Raw genomic sequence first — 19,521 nt, forward strand, 5'->3', positions numbered from 1 at the left:
GTACGTTTAATTTGATATCAAGTGAGATAAACATGAATTCAGACTTGCATGCTTCACATATAAATTTATAAATTAAAAAATTGCACGATTTTTTTTATGGGGATGTGTCAACGTGTCACGTGATGACCATAATGAAATAGAATTCCACCATATTGATGAAAAGTTCAAATATAGCAGAGTTGAATGACTGAAATGAAAATATGCCAGAATAAATAACCCTTACAACTTTTTCTAGGCCAAGATTTGACTCATTCATTTTGTTAATTCATTTTTGGTCCAAGGAATGCTGCGTCATGTTCTGCAGCGCTACGCGTTGAATATTCGCATTTAGTCGAAGACTCGGTGCTGAAACGCAAGAACATACGCCGCGTATCTGGTATTGAACGCTTTATGGCATGAAAATACCGAAAAGTCCCTTCTTATAAGCCCTTTGTTGGATTTCCTTGAGGGTTCTTCAGATAACTATCCATTCTTTTTTTTTTTTTTTTTGTGGAACAATCGATATTATCTACCCTAAGAAAAGGGGCAAGACTTAATCTCATAATGAGCTAGCAATAATGTGGTTCAAATTCGTTTTTGAAAAGAATCGAACTTAATACCTCTTATTTATCAGTGGAGATGAAAATTATTCATTTTTATCCTTTGATACGTGAACTATGATACATTTCAAGAACAATCACCAGCCATCCATCGATCATGTCATACGGAATATATAATTATAGCATTTTAATTAAAATATTACCTTGTCGGTTTCTTTAAAGAAAAATGGATTGGTACGTATTAGTGAATAAAAATGTATAAAGGTTGCTTAAACTGTCCAAATTTGAAACTATCACGGGATGGTCTAGTAGTTAGTGTAAATTCTAAACTCGTAGCACGACTGATCATGAGTTCAATTCTTGACGCTAATAAATTATACAATGATAATTGGAAGATAGCTGAAATGTCTCTATGAGTCTTTTCAACTTCTGTAAAAGTATATTGTCGTAACTTCGCCACTAACTAGTTTCTTTTTAAAAAACAAAACACCGCCCTAATTTGGTGCTTTATTCTTTGCTTATGCATTAGGTTTCTGGTTATTCATTTCAAAGCCAAAGTTCAGGTTCGTCATTCCATTCACACCGGATTAAATGCCAAACCAATACTTACCTCACGTTAGTATAAAGAACGTTCCATTATATTAACTAATTAACCTTTACAATTTTATATTTTATTTTCTGGTGTCACTATATACACACCTAGAATATATATTATATTCGCAGCTTTAGCTATCCATCATATACCAAAATTTTCCCAACCCAATCAAGGGAGCGGATCCGGATCGGATAGCTAAAACCCCATTATTTCTGACCCGACCCGTACATGCTCAACCGGGTCTCCTTAGCTACCTACCAAGCTAGCTACCTTCTCATGCTACCTGCAAATAAAAACAATAAATCATAATTAATATGAAAATGAAATTTAAGTGAATTTAAGCAGCTATTAGAATCTTGAATTATGATCGTACTAATATTATAAGGAAAACTAATGAAAATGGCTTGAAAACTTTGAGTTTTAATGATAAGGACAAAATAAAGGGTAAAGTGAATAGTACCAGGATTGACTTTTTAGTGTAAAAATGTGGTTTTTCGTTAAAGTGAACAGTACCAGGTGCTTTTCGTTAAAGTTCCCAATATTATATTTGTTAACTGTTGAAATTTTTTTTTTTTTTGCTAAAGTGAAAATATTTTTGTTCGTCACCATATAAATTATCGGTAAATAAATTAATTAACAAATTTTAAAATTTAAATTCATTTGGCAACACTTGAATAACAAACTTATAAATATATATACCGAGTAAACATAAGGATTGTGACGGCCTCCAGAGCCTGCTCTTTTGACCTTCTCTAGCTTCAACAACCTGCAGCAACAGAAAGACACCATCTGTATTGGTCAACAATATTTTTCACCACGAGCAGCCAATTACATATTGCCACGTAATGTTGTGTTATAGGTTCATACTAACAAATAACAAACCACTATAGTTGGATGCATTTCAACCGTCGGATCCTCTTCCCCCGTCTTTCCACTGTTTAGAACCGACGGTCGAAAAGCTCCAACCATTCGTGCGTATCACACGCAAGGTTCCACGTGTCATAAACATGAAGAGAGAGAAGGGGAATGCTAACATTCTGAGCGCTTTGCTGGTGTCAGGACTGTCACCGATGGTCTGACGGATCTTGACTTCAGACAGCCAGCCGGCGCCGGACAAGAGCTTCAGAATGGCGTCGGCTTTCCGGCGCATGTGAGACGACCAAGTCAGCCGCCTTCGTTTCATCGGATCCTCCCGGACCACCGCAAGCTTGATACTGCTCCATCCTGATCTCGACACGTGGTGCTGGCTTCGGCTTCGCGCGCTGGAAGCCGCGCTGGAGGTGGTGGACACGCACGAAGACTCTGTGGTCTCAGATCCGAACGACGCCGTCGCTTTGGACGATCCAGAGATGGTTTTCCAGGTCGTCTGAGTCTTTGAGCGGCTTCTCCGAACAACCTGATTAGGAAAAAATACAAATTATGTAAACAAGAAAGCAAATACTAATTGATTAGAGAGATTAATTAAAAACCAGATTAAATAATCAAACTTCTTAATCATCTGCTTAATCTTCGTTCCTGAAAACGATATTCTAGCAAATTCACGAACACAAAAATCACAGTCCGATTTCTTGCCAAAATACAGCCAAACAGCAGATTAAGAACAACATTAATTAAGCAAATTGTCGATTTGTTTGTGTAAAATGCAATCGGATTATGCAGAAACTCAGTCAAACAGAGTGCAAAAAAATTGGAAGAAAAACAGAGAGAGAGAGAGAGAGAGAGAGAGAGAGAGAGAAGCTCAGGTTGAACTGAGATTCATCTCACTGTGAAGAGAAAAATTGAAGAAAACCGAGATCACAGTAAGAGGAGAGCAGATTCAAGTAAAATGATGAGAAAAATGGAACTCGGAAATCACAGTTGGAATTCAGAGTTCAAAAGGCCACTCGGATCGGATTATGCACGAATTCAAAACTACAGTTGGAATTGAGCTCAGGTTATGCACAAATTCAACCAAACAGAAACTAAGAATTGAAAAACTGGAAGAGAAACAGAGAGAGAAGCTCACAAATCACAACAAAATCAACCAAACAGCACCTAAAAATTCAAAAAATTGATCACAAAGAGAGAGAGAGAGAGAGAGAGAGAGAGAGAGAGAGAGAGATCACCTTGAGATTCATCTGACGACGAAGAGCAGCAAGCGCCATGATCCTGATCTTACGAGCTCGAATCTCATCCGTTGAGATATCGCTGGTAGTGATCAACGAAGTGCAGGACTTGATGGAATCGCCAGAAACCGAGCTTCCTCTGCAACTCTCGATCTTGCTTCGCTCCCGTTCGTCGTCCAAACAGAACCTGCAAGTTCAAGCAAATGAATCAGAAGATATTAAAACGATCGAAACACAGAAACGCACAGATTAAAGCGAAGCGAATTGAAAGCGTGGATTACTTCGGAGGTGTGGCGGTGAGGAGAAGCAGAGCGGAAGCAACTATGCGTTCAGTTGGAGACGGAAACGGAGCCATAGCCATAGCCACTGCTTCTCTCCCTCTAGCTCTGAAAACTGGCGGTTCTTCGCCTATATTTGAAAGTTTCTCTCTCTAAAACCTTTTCCGTCTCTCTCTAAACCGTTTAAGATAGTCACGTGGAGAGGAGATTGCCTTGGGTAATGAGCCTGCGGGCCTCGGAGTTTGTTAAAGAGCCAGCTGGCTACCTGACCTGTTTGACTGGGGCAAATTTTCATTGGGCCTGGTAACTAGGAATTGCGATGATTGCATAACCCGACCCACCGTCAGACCTGTTTATTTTTTATTTTATTTTCCAACTAGAAATTTTATTAATTTCTCTAGCTAAAGTATTTTTTCGACACCGGATTAGGAGAATCCATCCTACCTGAACGATAATAAATGGTTTAGGAGAAAAATTGCTTTGCTTCTAGAAGATCTCGAAGCACTTTCTTATAATTCAAAACGCTTTTATGTTTGGCGGAAAATATTTATAGTGATAGGTAATAGAAGCGTTTTTTAGAGAAGCACTTTGAGCTATAAGGTTGAGAGATATTTTTAGTAATGTAGAAGGTGTTTTGAAAATCTGTGAGTGTGTACTTTGCTAGATAACAAAAAAAATCGCACCTTCTATTCACCACGCAATGAATTTTGAAGAAATTAGTTTTACAAGTTAATTCAAAGAACAAAAATATAAACACGAATTTTATTGAAGAGAAAAATTTAATGGTGAGGTAAATGTAGCATACTTACAAAGTTACAAGTAGCAAAACGAATAAGGAAAATTGATCGAATATACAGATCTGCATGTAGCACTTCATGTCCAACTAGTTTAACTTCCGCCATATGGATCCCTTGGAACTCGATAAGCACTTCACATTTATTTGCAGTAGGGAGACTTCACAATCAACCACAAACTACTTTGGCAATCGTTTCTTATGGAGCGTTTGCATGAGGCACTTTATAGTTCAATGGAACTTGGTATAAATTGTTATGAATGTACTACATGAATTAGATAAAACGGCTTGAAAAATTACTAGATGCAGAACAGTTTGCTTAGGGTTGGTTTGGTATTGCTGTGCTTTGAAAAATAGCTTCGTAGTGCTTTATTAGTTCGTTGGTAGTGTTCTAGTTGTGCATTATTAACAATTGAGTCTAGGGTTAATGTTTACCGGGCAGTCAGGTTGATGTTCGAGAATATTTGTGTAAATGCTGCGTCTTGGCTGCTGTCGCAGCGTGGAAGGGAGAAAGTGAGAGAACACGGGAGGGAAGGAGAGAGAGAATTAGTGTGTTTCCTAAATGGGCAAAACTAAAATAAACAAAATTAAAAGGATAATATTAGGGATCAAAATTTTAAATCAAATTATATGTCATCAATAGGAAATAAACACGTTAATCAACATTTAAATAATAATCTAATCATCAACAACTATATCATTTGGTTTACAAAATTTGGTTTAAAAATTTAGTTTTCCTAACATTACCCGTATTAAAGAGTGCTGCTAAGAACACACCAAATCTTCTTCACAAAAAAGCCGTGACCTTTCTGTGACCTCCTTAAAAATGTGACACGTGTTTACTCACTTACTAATTTTAGTTATGTTAACTTTTATGTTATCCTAAACCTCTATTATCTCCTATCTTATCTTCTGAAATTTTAGAGAAAATAATAACAAGAAACAAACGACGTTTGGACTCTTCCAAAATATCCTCTATCGCAACTCCCTTCTCGCTTGCTTTGGCTTCCAAAATTCTCACTCTCTATATCCAAGCACTGAATCATGGAGCCAAAAATTCATGTGCAAAGAGTTGGGCACGACATAGAACAATAAAAGCTTACTCACAACAGAGCCGGTCTTAAGGGTGTGCAAAGGATGCCACCGCACAGGAAGAAGGGCCTCTGAAATTTCTTGACATTTACACATACATATACATATAAATATATTAATGTGCAAGAGAATCCCAAAGTTATCTGCCAGCGGTAGTGGTTTAGACTTCATACCTTTTCACCTAGGAGCGGGGATCGATTCCCTATGGTTTTGCTTTGAAATTTCGAACTTTTGCATATTATAAAATTAAGCAGACAAATTTACACAAAAACATATGGCGGAAATTTGCATCCATCCGACTTGTTTTTTGCATTAACGAAAGTATTTTAGTCTGACAAAAAAAAAAATATTATAAAGAGATGTGGGATTAAGCCAAATCGTTCTTGATCATACGATAAATAGTGTGAGAAATACTCCATCGATCCAATGGATACCATAAAATTGCAGAGCTGCAATGGAGAACAACCAACTACAACTCCAGAACGTGATCCAGTTCATATAAACAAATAAACAAATAATACAATAGAAGAAGAAAGAAGACAGAGACCCCCCGTCCCCACCACCAAACTGCGAGAGAGGGTGAGAGAGAGAGAGAGAGAGAGAGAGAGAGAGAGCGGTTGTATTCAATCAAGACGTGAAATTTAAGAAACTCTCTCTCTTCTCTGACTACCACACCTGTCGCCTGTCGGCAGTGCAACAACTTGAGCGTGCGAGAAAGAAGGAAAGCAATCACTCACCAACTTGCTGAAATCACACGCAGCCGGCAGCTCAGCTCTCAACATCTTGTTGCTGTACAGAAGCAGCACTGCGGGTGGATGTTTGTCGGTGCATCTCAATCTGTCGATACAGCGTCCGAGTCAAGGCATTTCTGACTGAGCTCAATCTGTCGATACAGAAAAATCTGGGGCGTTTGGGGGTTTTGAATTCGTTTCGATGTTTGTCCAAGAACGCAACGGACCCAAATCCCCAAAATACTCTCACTCCAACTCCAGAGCGTCGCTTTCCTTCGCTCCGAATCTCGATTTCTCCTCATGGGTTTCCGAGAATCTGTACAAAATCGTCACCGTCGTGCTTCTGATCGCCACCGTCGCCGCCCTCTTCGTCCTCCGTAACATCGGTGACACCGCCGCCTTGCTCTGCTTCGAGACCCAGGCTCAGAACCTCGAGAAGATTCGGATGCCCCAGCTCGAATCCACCGTCAAGACCATCTCCGACACGTCGTCTCCCTACGCCAGCTTCCGATCTGAGAAGTGGGTTGTCGTTTCCGTCTCCGATTACCCGTCTGACTCGCTCAAGAAGCTCGTGAAGCTCAAGGGGTGGCAGGTCCTGGCGATTGGGAACTCCAAAACGCCGTCGGATTGGAGCCTCAAAGGTGCTATCTTTCTGTCCCTTGAACAACAAGCTCAATTGGGTTTTAGGGTTTTGGAGTACTTGCCTTATGATTCTTATGTTAGGAAGAGTGTGGGATACTTGTTTGCGATCCAGCACGGGGCGAAGAAGATCTTCGACGCTGATGATCGCGGAGAGGTGATTGGTGATGATTTGGGTAAACATTTTGATGTGGAATTGATTGGTGAGGGTGCTAGGCAAGAGACTATATTGCAGTATAGCCATGAGAATCCCAACAGGACCATTGTGAACCCGTATATTCATTTCGGGCAACGCTCTGTGTGGCCGAGAGGTTTGCCATTGGAGAATGTTGGTGAGCTTGGCCATGAAGAGTTCTACACTGAGGTTTTTGGTGGAAAGCAGTTTATACAACAGGGTATATCCAATGGACTTCCTGATGTCGATTCTGTGTTTTATTTTACACGAAAATCAGGTTTGGAAGCGTTTGATATCAGGTTTGATGACCATGCCCCAAAAGTGGCATTGCCGCAGGGGACGATGGTGCCTGTTAACTCTTTCAATACAATTTACCATTCGTCGGCATTTTGGGGTTTGATGCTTCCTGTTTCTGTTAGCACAATGGCTTCTGATATATTAAGGGGTTACTGGGGGCAAAGGCTTTTGTGGGAAATAGGTGGATATGTTGTAGTTTATCCCCCAACTGTTCATCGGTATGATAGAATTCAGGCATACCCCTTTTCTGAAGAGAAAGATCTTCATGTTAATGTAGGACGTTTGATCAAATTTTTGGTTTCATGGAGATCGGGTAAGCATAGGTTGTTTGAAAAGATTTTGGAGTTAAGTTTTGTCATGGCAGAAGAGGGGTTTTGGACTGAGAAGGATCTGAAGTTTACCGCTGCTTGGCTTCATGACTTAATTGCTGTAGGGTATCAGCAGCCTAGATTAATGTCATTGGAATTGGATCGGCCACGGGCAAATATTGGTCATGGGGATACAAAAGAGTTTGTCCCGCAAAAATTTCCATCAGTTCATCTTGGAGTTGAGGAAACAGGAACAGTGAACTATGAAATTGGAAATTTGATTAGATGGAGGAAGAATTTTGGGAATGTTGTGCTTATCATGTTTTGCAGTGGACCTGTGGAACGTACTGCTTTGGAATGGAGATTGCTTTATGGGCGGATATTTAAAACTGTGATCATTTTGTCTGATCTAAAGAACACCGATCTTGCTGTTGAAGAAGGAAAATTGGAGAATGTATATAAGTAAGTTGTTTTTCTCATGAATTTGAACCTCATCTTGCTTATATCACTTCTATTAGATTACATTGTTGGCTTTCAATCATGTTGAATTGTTTAGTTCCACTTCCTATATTCTTCTGGGTAGGTGGGGAGTAAGGATTAAGAAGAGAAGGGGATGCGTGGTAATCAATTGAAACTTGTTTTGATTTAGATACATTAATCCAAGGATTAGGTTAGATACATGTTTAAGTGATATACAAATTGTGGACATATGAGTTTTCTATTTTTAAAGGTTTTGATTGATTGTTGCAAGAACAACTGGGATAAACCATCTTGATATAGTTGTATTGGAATTCTCATGGTTAAGACTTGTTAGGCATAGTAGTAGATGAGAATAGGAGCTTAAATGTGCAGTTAAAAGTAAAAGTAGGGCATCTTTTGAGACATGCAATTTTATATAACCGGACGCATTTGTGTTAACATTGGAAATTTACTTGTATGAAATTATATAGTGGCATCAGTGACCTAGCTAAGTTACACGAGTTCATCATCCATGACAACTTTGCGGATTGATACCCACAGTATAGGTTTTTGTCATCAAGTAGGGGATGTCATTCTAAGCTCTGTCCATTTCTTGAAGGCGGAGTGCAGAAAGTTTCATCACTTAAAGGGGTGGTAGTCTCAGGCTGCATTTATTTATTTTTTTTGTATATATCCGCATTGGGATCTTACTACATATTCAGTAGCTTGTTACCAGAATTCGAGATTCAATTGCATGTCTTCCTGATCGTGTTATGATTGAATTTCTGCAGTTAATGGTTGGTATTAGTTATACTAAAAAAACCCCGCAGTTTAGAAAGTATTTTAATTTTAGAGGAGTATTGTTATTTTTCATTTCTTCTCGGTTTTGTGAATTGGTGCCTTTTGGAAAGCCCTATGGGCTAGTTACGTTTATAGAATTTCTGCTAAATAAGATGAGTTAACTGAAGACAACTTCAGAAGCAAGTCCTGTAACCCCCAATTCTATTTTAGGCTGCAGAATCTGTGCATATCCCCTGGAATATGTCTGGTGCAAAGTATCTTTTATTTGAAGGACTGTTGAATTGCTTCCTTAGAATGCAAGTTTGGTAGTTTCGCTGTCAATTTTACTTTTTCTTAAGTATTCATTTTAATAGTTTATGATGATGGAGAAATGGTTGTATGTGAAATCCTAACTGTTTTTTTACTTACATTTTGGTTAAAGGCTAGCTGGAATTAGTTAAGATGGGCCATTGCTAATTTTCTGGTTGTGCTTTTTCATATTTCTTTGTAGGTACATGCCCAAAATTTTTGATCGATATTCCGGGGCAGATGGATTTTTATTTCTTCAGGACAATACTATTCTTAATTACTGGAATCTTCTACAGGCAGACAAAACTAAATTGTGGATCACAAATGAGGTAACATGACTTCGAATAACCCATTTACACACATATAAACCTTCTATAATAGGACTACAAAATTGAAAATTCAAACTGTTATAGTATCGCTTTCTCCCTCACAATTTCAATGGGATTCAGGTACCCAAGTCTTGGAGTACTGTGTCAACAAAAGACAACTCAGAAGAATGGTTTTCAAAGCAAGCAGGCATGGTAAAGAAGGTTGTTAGCATGATGCCAGTTCACTTCCAAGTCAGTTATAAGAACAGTGTAACTAGTCGCAAGAGCGTCACATTATGCAGTTCTGAGGTGTTCTACATCCCTCGTCGGTTTGTAGCTGACTTCGTCGATCTTGTTAATCTAGTTGGGAATCTAGAAATTCATTACAAGGTTGCCATTCCAATGTTCTTTCAAGCATTAGATTCACCTCAGAACTTTGACTCGGTGCTCAGTACAATGATATATGAGGAACAACTACCTTCTACGAATTCTTCATCCTTGTATTCGGCTAAAGTACCTGCGGTTCACCCATGGAGTGTGACAAGCGAACAAGAGTTCATTAAACTAATAAGAGTAATGGCAGAAGGTGACCCTCTCCTAATGGAGTTAGTTTGAAGGTAACTCATCTCTTTTGATACTAAAAATACCGTGAAAAGGGTGTAAGAAAACATGTACCATTTCGTTAACTGTCATACGGAACTCTTTTCTTCTTTTTTAGGGGGTATCTTCGGTCGCTTTTTTCCTCGTTTTCATTTTCTGTAGGTTTACGTTTTACCATTCGTTACTGATTGAAGATCCCCCCAAAAGATGTATTCATCTATCTCTTTTTGTTCATCAATATATGAAATTAGAATTTGTGTCTTCAACAATCCCAAATTTGACTTGTAGATTGATTCAAATTCTTGCAACTGCTACATTTGGCTTTTTGGTTAGAATGTCTCTGTCTCAAACGTAATATCATCTTGAATTATTAAACTCCCCGAGAGTAACCGGTAGTGGTGGCTAGCTCTCCAACCTTTATTTCTTTTGGCAACTCGTCCTCTACAAAAACCCCGAAATGTAATTTCAAAGGGGGGAATGAGTAAGCTCGGGCGATTTCGTTCATAACCTTCCTCCTGTGAGGGACGGGTCACACCCCGAAATCACTAAGCATACTCATTCACTGTCATCAGATTAAGAACCTGATGGTAATCAATACTAGTTCTGTTATTTTGACATTTGAGAGCTGTGAATGTATGGGAAACCGATGGCTAACCGACGATATGGAGATTGTTTATGACAGAAATTGTGAAACAATGTATTTATAGGACTTACAAATGTGCAAAGTAGCAGTACAGGTACATATCCCAGAAAACGAAATGAACTACGGTGGGGAACTGGTTAAAAAGTTCACATTTGACGGTTCCTAGAGGCTTTGCCTGCCCTTTTGGAAGGAGCTGGAGGAAGGGAGGGGCAGAGAGGAACTCAAGTAAATCGTAGTGTTACTGATTTTTGCAAATTAATTTACAGTGTTCTCAACAACGCTGTATGAGTTTACCGATCGATTCCCTCAATTTTGTCTTCGACTTCTTGGTACAACTCCTTCAACTTCTCAATGTTCTCCTCTGCGGTGTCCCAGTAACCGCGTCCGTTGGCCTCGAGGAACGTCTGTACCAGCTTCCTGAAGGAGTTCGGATTCGTCTTCATGAGCCTCTCCAACATCTCCTTGTCTTGAATGAAAGTTGTGTTGGCCTCTTCGTACACCCAGTTGTCAACTTGGCCAGAAGTTGCACTCCACCCAACCGTGTTAGTCAGCCTTTTCTCAATTTCCCGAACACCCTCGTATCCGCTTGACAACATTCCTTCGTACCACTTCGGGTTCAACAACTTCGTCCTTGCATCAAGACGTACGGTCTCAGACAGTGTGCGAACCTGCAATGCAAGACAAGCTTGTTAACTGGACACTGGAGATTCTGCAGTATAAGCAAAAATATAGTACACCGGCGTATTGATTCTCACCTGGGCATTAGCTGTGGTGGTGTCAGCAATGTAAGCACTGGGTTTCTTTCCATCTTTCCTTAGGCTTTGCACCAGATTGGTCGGATCCGAGTCAAAGTAGTGACTCACATCAGTGAGTGAGATCTCCGACGAGTCAAGGTTTTGGAATGTTGCCTCAGCTGTGCTCAGAGCCATCTCAAAAACTTTCCTGTTCTCAGCCATGCCTACACCGGGGGCATCAGAATCAAAAGCAAACGACTTCCGGCTTAGATACATGTCTTGCAGCTGCTTCTCATCGTTCCATGAGGAGTTTTCCACAGCAAGGTTTATGTTGGAGGAATATGATCCCGAGGCATTGGAGAAGATTCGGGTTGCAGCTTCACGAACCCCGATCCCTAGGGTTTCTGCTTGCTCCAGTGCGTGCTTCCTGATGAAGTTTTGCTCCACTGGCTCGTCTAGTTCAGCTACCATCTTCACTGCCCGGTCAAGCAAATTCATCTGCAGACAATAAAATTTCGAGAAATCGTAACTATTTTATACTATTGTGAGTGCCACATTATGTTTCTAACGTGTATCACAAGACAATACCTGATTGATGAAGAGGTCTCTGAAAACCCCTGAGCAGTTGACAACGACATCAATCCTCGGTCTTCCAAGCTCCTCAAGAGGTACTATCTCCACCCGGTTGACCCGTCCAAAAGCATCAGCAACTGGTAATACACCCACCATCCACAAAACCTGAGCCAAGGACTCACCATAGGTCTTGATATTGTCTGTACCCCACAAAACAAGTGCTACGGTCTCAGGATACTTTCCCCCGTTATCGATCTTCTGCCTCTCTATCAGCCTCTCCACCACAATTTTTGCACTCTGCATTGCTGCTGTTGTGGGAATAGATTGTGGGTCAAGTGCATGAATATTCTTTCCTGTTGGCAACACTTTCGGGTTTCTTATCGGGTCACCACCGGGCCCTGGCTCTACATATTTACCCTCCAATGCTTGTTTCAAACTCCCTATCTCATTGTCAGCCACAATTAGCTTCAAGCATTCTGCCAAGAACACGAACAATGTTCTGAGCTTCTCCCTGTCAGCCCTGTAAAATTTTGTGTTTGACAAGTACTGCACCCATGGTTCGTTTATACCGAACCCAAGGATTGAGCTCAGTTTATCAGCTACGTCAACTACTTGGCCCTTGCTATTTGTCGTACGCTCCACAAAAGCATAAATTGCTCCCCGTGATGTGTCAGTTATTTGCCGAAGAAGCTCTACATCCTTCAGTATCCCTTTATCGCTGCTTCTGTAAATATCCTCTATGTCTCTTCCGGCTGTCTCTGCTAATATAGATGGGAGGGAAGAAATCCCTTCTTCTGGACGGTCCAGTGCAGCAATGTTAACCAGAGTTGCAACTGCTTCCATTGCTGTGGGAGGCTCACCAATGACGTGAAGCCCACAAGGCAACAGGCGGGACTCAATCTCCATGATTTTGGAATACACCTTTCCGACCACAAGATCTCGTTCTTTTGCTGAGATTTCCACTCCTTCTTCAGGTAGGTCTACGTCCTTGTCAAGATTGCACTGCTTGGCGGTGCTGATTATTGAGCTAACAATCTGTGACCCGCGGCCTGTGTCTTTCAGGGATTGATAGGAGGAGATGAGCTCACTCAACTGTTTAAGACCTTTGTAAAGTCCAGCATTTTCTGCAGGAGGAGTCAGATAGCTGATAGTGTTGGCATAGCTACGACGTTTAGCTATGGTAGCTTCAGATGGGTTGTTAGCAGCGTAGTAATAAACATTGGGGATATTCCCAATCAGACTGTCCGGGAAACAGGCGTCACTCATTCCCACCTGTTTTCCAGGCATGAATTCGAGTGAACCGTGAGTACCGAAATGTAGAACAGCATCAGCTTGGAATATCTTTTCAACAAATGAATAGTATGCTGCAAAGCCGTGATGTGGGCTAGCAGATTTGGAGAACAGTAGCCTCATCGGATCACCCTCATAGCCAAATGTGGGCTGAACACCAATGAAGACATTTCCGTACTGTTTCCCATATACCAAGAGATTCTCTCCATCAGAGTTGAGGTTACCGGGAGGTTTTCCCCAGTTTTCCTCCAATGCAGTGGCATATGGAGTTAGACTTTGGTATTCACGGACCCCCATCTTGTATGCGACATTCAGATTTGGGCTACTGAATTGAGCCTCTTTGTCGTGAATTACATCCTCGATCAAAGCCTCTGAAGTCTCTGGAAGGTTCTCAACATTGTAACCATCTCTTTTGAGTTCTTGCAGAACCGAGAAGATTGAGGCAAAAACATTGAGGTAGGCAGCTGTTCCAACATTTCCTTTGTCTGGAGGGAAACTGAACACCGTGATAGCTACCTTCTTCTCTGCCTGCATCAGTGTACAAAGTTTAGTCAGTGAATAATCACAGATTGAAGACATCATGCCTACGAAATACATTTTACTCGTGAACAGCGAGAAGATGACGATATTTTAGTATCCCATAATACCAGCCGAAGTAATAGGTAATTTACTTTCGTCATCATCGTTAAGATCAAATTTCTATCTTAAAGTCTGAAGCAATGACTAAAGCAACGATGAAACTCAAGGCATATTCAAAGTTTTCAGGTTTACAAGATTTCTTGATACACCCGCTTCACAACCCTGAAGCCCCCTCAGGAGCCGAAAAAGTGCAGATTCATGAAGTTCCTTTCTTTCGTAGTCATTTTTAAAGATAGATATGCAATTATAATGTTTTATATCGAAAATAGGCATGAAAGTTCGTTCTTTACGGGTTCATGTCATGTGTTCAAAGCGGCTTCCTTAATTCTACGAAGAAACAAGAAAACGTAAAGTGCATACCTTTGCCTTCCTTTTCAGTTCACCCCATCTGATTGCCCTGATGCAGAGCTGTTCTACCCTCTTGTGAAGAGCATGTGATTTCCCTGCAATCACATTACAACATTCAGCAACACTTTGTAAATTTTGACTACAACGGTTCATACGAAGAAGCACGGAGAATAATTTTTTCGGTTAAGCTTTCCAAAATTAAGAAAGCGTTTATCTCGGCTTTCTTCTAAGTAGTCATTCCGAAGTGCTAAATGAAGACTAGTTATGAATCATAGATATGGTTAAAGGATAAAGCTTTACTGACCTGTTCTAGGATCCCGGCCAGCGAAAACGATGGGCTCCATGCCTCCATCCAGCTCTGGGAGAGCCACTTGCAATGCCACCTGAATTGGGTGCAGACCCAAAGTGCTATTCAACCACTCCTCAGTAGTCTGGAACACCAAAGGCAATGCAACAATGTATGGAACGTCGAGCTTCATCAGAGCTTCAACGGCCCGCGGATGATCCTGTCTTGCTGGCCCCCCAACCAGAGCAAAACCAGTAAGCGAAATCGCAGAATGAATGAACGGCTTCTTAGTAACCGGATCAATCAGAAACCTCTCAACCGGCCCTGAAAAGTCAAGCCCACCAGCGAAAATCGGTATCACCTTTGCCCCTCTTGCCTCCAATTCCATGATCACAGCCACATAGTGACTCTCATCTCCGGTAACAATGTGACTCCTCTGTAGAATCAACCCGACCACAGGCGCATTCGGGCTCTTAAGCTTCTCATTGGCATCCTTCCTAGTTCCATACCAATTCAAGTACTCCTTCACATCATCATACATACAGGGTGCCAAAGGGTGCCAAATTCCGGTATCCAAAAATAAAACCGGGTCTGAATACGGAATCTTTTCCCCTTTCAGAGCCGGAACATAAGACCCCGATATCATCTTCACGAAATTCTGCAAGTTATCCGGCGATCCACCGAGCCAAAACTGCAAACTGAGAATGTAAAGCCTAGCATCCTGAGCTTTATCACTCGGCAGGTACTTCAACACCTTCGGCAAAGTCCTCACAAGCTTGAGCATGCTGTCAGCGAACCCGGCGGACTGCTTCTTCCTCTTGAACAGCTGAAAAAAGGGGCTTTTCGATTGCCCGAGCTGCGACATGCTGAAAGATCCCAACTTGTTGAGCCTCATGACTTCTGGCATTGACGGAAACACCAACACTGCATCCATCCTGTCCCTCTGCTTCTCCACAGCCTCCTTCACCTTGACTGCAAGCTCCTCCACAAAAATCAAGGACCCAATGAAAATGTTGGCGTCCTCGAGGTCTTGGCAGAACATTTTGTAGGTGTCGGCGTCACGAAGCTCTTCGACTAGATAACCCACAACTTGGAAGGAGGCGTAGCGGTTGCCGGCGTTGAGGGACTGGACAGCGGCTGTGAGGGAGGATTGATACTGAGCCTCCAGGACGACATAGACAATTTTGACAGTGGGGAGGCCCTGCTTGTTTTCGGGGACGATGCGGCGTACTTCCTGGGTGGTTTGGGTGAAGAGGCCATTGCCCATGGCACATTTCACTTTGAGGGAGGACTTTGAGCCCAAATTGCTGGTTTTTTTGGGGAGGAAGGAGTGGAGAAAGTATTGCTTTCTGGAGAGGGAAGACAGTTGGTCTGCTTTTGCGTTGGGTAACGTGAAAGGTGAAGACACCAATGAAGCCATTGCCAATCAGCTTCTCTCCACCACCAAAAGCAGAGACTCCTCTGTTTCAAAAGTGAGGAGTGAGAAGGTGGAGTTAGAGATAGAGAGAGAGAGAGAGAGAGAGAGAGAGAGAAGCAGAGAGCTCTCTTTCTTTTTCTTTGGGTTCTGGAGAAGTTTGGAGTCTTATAGTTTGTGTGAAGGGAGGGAGGAGAGCAGAACAACACTACTTGGGGGAGTGAGGAAGAAACAGTTGGTTTTCATAGCCAGTGGTGGAAGTTGGGGACACGTGGCTTTATGGGTAGTCAGGGAATTATGAGGGAAGTGTTTTTTTACGAGGTAGAGTTTCAATTTGGTCTATAATTTTTGGAGGAGTGAGAGAGGGAGGAGAGAGAGAAAGAGAATCAAGAAGTGGGCAATGGGAGTGTGGTAAGCTAATCTGTTTGGGTCATTGTGATGGAGTGTGCTGCATTCTGATTGGTTGGAATGGATTTCTTATAAGGAGGCATGAGAGAGGGAGTGTGGATGATGAGAGAGAAAGGGGGAAAGAGAAAGATATTCCTTAGTTTCATTTTCTTGTTAAAAAAATCCCTTCTTTTTAATAATTTAGTGTCCTTTTTCAGTGCGAAGTAGATATTTTTTTCCTGTGAATGCCCTGAGAACACCAAGTATTAAAGCATAAACTTGAAGTAAACTTGAAGAGAGAGAAAGAGGGGAGGGTGTGAGTGTAATGAGAACCAGTTATAACAACTGGTGAAGACAATGACACATGAACGTACGGCAGAACATATGGCCCTCTTGAATTCAGGTCCTTTTTATCTCGGATGCAAGAGAAGGATGCAAGTGAAACAGGTTTACCGTCATCAGTGTATATCAGACTATTAATATAAATTTACGTCGAGAATTTTACACATGACTTCATACTTGTGGTCTGAGACTTACGGTAGCGGGAAACCCCTCCTAGGTGGTTCTCTTCGAATCAAGACCTTAATTGAAATTATGAAGGCAAATTTTACCACACAAAAACAAAGCAAAAAGAAAAAAATGTTGTAAATGTTGTAATGTAATATGTGGATGGCCCACATGAATAGTTTATTACTGAAGAGCTTTAATGAAAAGGGTTTAGGCCAACAAATATTTAACTAAAAATCATCCCAAAATGTTATTTAACTAAAAGGGCTCAAAGTTTCATAAAAAAAAATCATCCAAAACTATTATTCACGGGTCAAACTTACAAGCCCAACCAGCTACAAATCCACACTTCCGTAAATACCCCTAAATGATTCGATATTATCCTGACTCTTCACCAACCTCAACCCAGCACGAAACCGAATAATAACTCCCTGTCTTCCTATCAAATCGAATTCCCCCATTTCAAAAACAACCAAATCAAAGTTCAAATCAAAGTAGAAAAAGGAAGCATTCATCGGAATAAAGCCGCCGAAACAAGTTCAAAGAAGTTTAATGGCAGAAACCGACGAAAAAGTGTCTGTAAAAAAAAAGAATCAAAACATAAAATTGTTTCTGGAGAACCCAAAACATAACACTGTTTCTGGAAAAAAAAACCAGATACAGTGTTTGTTTTGTCTGTGCATAAACAAACATTGTAGCTGGAAAGAAAAGAACCAAAATCAAGAAATAGTGACTTAAATTCCAAAAACAGTAACTTAAATTTTAGAAACAGTAACTTAGATTCCAGAAACAGTCTATATTTTAACCTTTGATTGTTTCTTTTCTTTCATACATCAGTTGATTATATTTAAGAAACATGGTGCTTATTTTACTTTGAATCCAAATATAGTGAATTTCACTATTTCTTTTCTAGCTTACATTTAAGAAACAGTGTGTCTATTTCATTTGGATCCAGAAATAGTGAATTAGGTTCCAGACACAGTAATTTAAATTCCAGAAACAGTGACTTATATTCCAGAAACAGTGTTACTTAAAATCTAGAAACCCAGAAACAGTGTTACTTAAAATCTAGAAACTGTTTATTTTTACAATGCAGAAACAGTGATTTGTCGTTATTATTGAATAGCATGCAGATCTCAAATTTATTTTATGGAAAAACAAACAATGAAGTCCATTGATGAAGAAAAATTGAAAAACAGTATCTCGTATACACTATGAATAATAACGACGATCACATTTCAACGAAATAATACAAAATATAAATTAAATAGCATGAGGATCTATATTTTTGTTTTAAAGAAAAAGAAGAAGGTCTACAAAACAACGATGAACTCCATTAATGACGAAAATTTGGAACTTAACCTAAAAACGTTAGGGGTAAAATCGACATATCATAATTTATTATAGTTGGGCCATTTTAGTTGGACTACTTTAATATGAGCCTTGTACTAATCTTTAAACAAAGCTTATAACATGGTTTTCTTATTAAAACTAAAACTTTTCAAACTATTTTCATTAGTTTTCCTTTATTACTATTCATTCAAAGAAAAATTAGATGGGTTATCATTCATATGAAGAAAGTTTGTAAAGCAAATAGTGTTATTACAATAATCTTTTGCCTATAAAATGAGAGCATAACGAGGAAGAAAGAAAGGAGAAAGAAAATAAGAGAAGGAGAAGAAGAATAAGAGAAAGAAGAGAGATACATAATAAAATACCAGTGAGCTGGGCTAGAGAGAAGAAAGAAAATAGTGAAAGTTATCTTTGTACTCCTATTATTTCACATAATAAAAGAAAGTACTACTGCTGCCTCGAGGACGTAGGCACACTTGCCGAACGTTGTAAATATTATGTCTTATTTACTTTATGTTCCACTGCACACATACTGTCAATTTTACAACACGTTATCAGCACGAGAAGTTCTTGTGTCAATGGAAAGCACAACGCTATAAATCCGGTGAAGCACTACCTACCTCTCAGCTATGTCAGTTAGAATCTCACAGATAAGAAAATCTTCTTATTTCATCTTTATATCTCTTTATAACTAATTTTCTTAAAGTAAATGTACATTTGGTTATATAACTACTATCATTATTATTGACAGAAAATCTGATAGCCATGTAAACAGCCTCTGATCTCCAACTTACTGACTTTGGATTGAGATACTTCCTTCTTGAAAGTTGTTCGTCTGCCCAGTACTTATAACATATCAAAATTTTATAAAATTCCATCTGTGCAATCATCGCAGATGTCTGAAACATCAACCTAGTTTCCAATTCCGCAGAAATTTGAACAGCCATCTTATGAGTACCAAAACTCCATTTTCAGTAGCTCAGATTGAAACTGTTTCTTTAGGAAAGTTGTTCGGTATACTCTTATCCATATCATACTAAATTTTGAGTTAAATCTAATGGTTTGATCTTCTCATAAGTTGTAGATACTACTCTTGACTCCAAAACCTATGGGAACCTTTTCGACTTTTTCGAAGCTCACCAAAGAAGGAACACCAATTGGGACTTATTGTTACTATTACTTCCTAAGTAACTAAAAGGATTTAGAACTGTGAAATGAAAATAAAATAAAAAAGATGAAACAAAAGAAAGTGGCAAACAAAGAAAAAGAAAAAAAATGAGATGGAGACTTAATCATTGCCTTTTCTGTTTTGGCATATTTATGTGTATGGTGTTGGTTT

General features: G+C 40.0%; 3 protein-coding genes across 3 annotated transcripts; 1 reads left to right on the top strand and 2 right to left on the bottom strand.

Moving 5' to 3' along the window:
• Nucleotides 1–1,175: 1,175 nt before the first annotated feature.
• Nucleotides 1,176–3,660, bottom strand: LOC126593737 (uncharacterized). The gene is made up of 5 exons (XM_050259852.1): nucleotides 3,521–3,660; nucleotides 3,240–3,426; nucleotides 2,169–2,530; nucleotides 1,834–1,900; nucleotides 1,176–1,417 (listed from the first exon to the last, which is right to left on the bottom strand). Exons 1-5 carry the CDS (start codon nucleotides 3,598–3,600, stop codon nucleotides 1,409–1,411), a joined length of 705 nt encoding a protein of 234 aa, XP_050115809.1. The 5' UTR covers nucleotides 3,601–3,660; the 3' UTR covers nucleotides 1,176–1,408.
• Nucleotides 3,661–5,764: 2,104 nt separating this feature from the next.
• Nucleotides 5,765–10,277, top strand: LOC126593732 (probable glycosyltransferase STELLO2). Its single transcript, XM_050259843.1, has 3 exons — nucleotides 5,765–8,014; nucleotides 9,303–9,429; nucleotides 9,550–10,277. The coding sequence occupies exons 1-3, from the start codon at nucleotides 6,336–6,338 to the stop codon at nucleotides 10,021–10,023; spliced, it is 2,280 nt and encodes a 759-aa protein (XP_050115800.1). The 5' UTR covers nucleotides 5,765–6,335; the 3' UTR covers nucleotides 10,024–10,277.
• A 400-nt stretch (nucleotides 10,278–10,677) lies between these two features.
• Nucleotides 10,678–16,220, bottom strand: LOC126593731 (magnesium-chelatase subunit ChlH, chloroplastic). Its single transcript, XM_050259842.1, has 5 exons — nucleotides 14,540–16,220; nucleotides 14,248–14,330; nucleotides 11,974–13,776; nucleotides 11,407–11,883; nucleotides 10,678–11,319 (listed from the first exon to the last, which is right to left on the bottom strand). Exons 1-5 carry the CDS (start codon nucleotides 15,939–15,941, stop codon nucleotides 10,942–10,944), a joined length of 4,143 nt encoding a protein of 1,380 aa, XP_050115799.1. The 5' UTR covers nucleotides 15,942–16,220; the 3' UTR covers nucleotides 10,678–10,941.
• Nucleotides 16,221–19,521: the final 3,301 nt, after the last annotated feature.

The sequence above is a fragment of the Malus sylvestris genome, chromosome 12, assembly GCF_916048215.2.
Source record: "Malus sylvestris chromosome 12, drMalSylv7.2, whole genome shotgun sequence".
NCBI classification, from domain to species: domain Eukaryota; kingdom Viridiplantae; phylum Streptophyta; class Magnoliopsida; order Rosales; family Rosaceae; genus Malus; species Malus sylvestris.

What these genes read in the sequence shown, in the direction of transcription:
- LOC126593737 (XM_050259852.1), bottom strand. Translation starts at nt 3,600, where the DNA reads ATGGCTATGGCTCCGTTTCCGTCTCCAACTGAACGCATAGTTGCTTCC. An exon ending in CTCACCGCCACACCTCCGAA is followed by an intron (nt 3,427 to 3,520) that starts GTAATCCACGCT and finishes TTGAACTTGCAG; the next exon opens with GTTCTGTTTGGACGACGAAC. An exon ending in ACCAGCAAAGCGCTCAGAAT is followed by an intron (nt 1,901 to 2,168) that starts GTTAGCATTCCC and finishes CTGTTGCTGCAG; the next exon opens with GTTGTTGAAGCTAGAGAAGG.
- LOC126593732 (XM_050259843.1), top strand. Translation starts at nt 6,336, where the DNA reads ATGTTTGTCCAAGAACGCAACGGACCCAAATCCCCAAAATACTCTCAC. An exon ending in AAATTGGAGAATGTATATAA is followed by an intron (nt 8,015 to 9,302) that starts GTAAGTTGTTTT and finishes ATTTCTTTGTAG; the next exon opens with GTACATGCCCAAAATTTTTG. An exon ending in AATTGTGGATCACAAATGAG is followed by an intron (nt 9,430 to 9,549) that starts GTAACATGACTT and finishes AATGGGATTCAG; the next exon opens with GTACCCAAGTCTTGGAGTAC.
- LOC126593731 (XM_050259842.1), bottom strand. Translation starts at nt 15,941, where the DNA reads ATGGCTTCATTGGTGTCTTCACCTTTCACGTTACCCAACGCAAAAGCA. An exon ending in TGGCCGGGATCCTAGAACAG is followed by an intron (nt 14,331 to 14,539) that starts GTCAGTAAAGCT and finishes ATGTGATTGCAG; the next exon opens with GGAAATCACATGCTCTTCAC. An exon ending in CCACCACAGCTAATGCCCAG is followed by an intron (nt 11,320 to 11,406) that starts GTGAGAATCAAT and finishes CTTGCATTGCAG; the next exon opens with GTTCGCACACTGTCTGAGAC.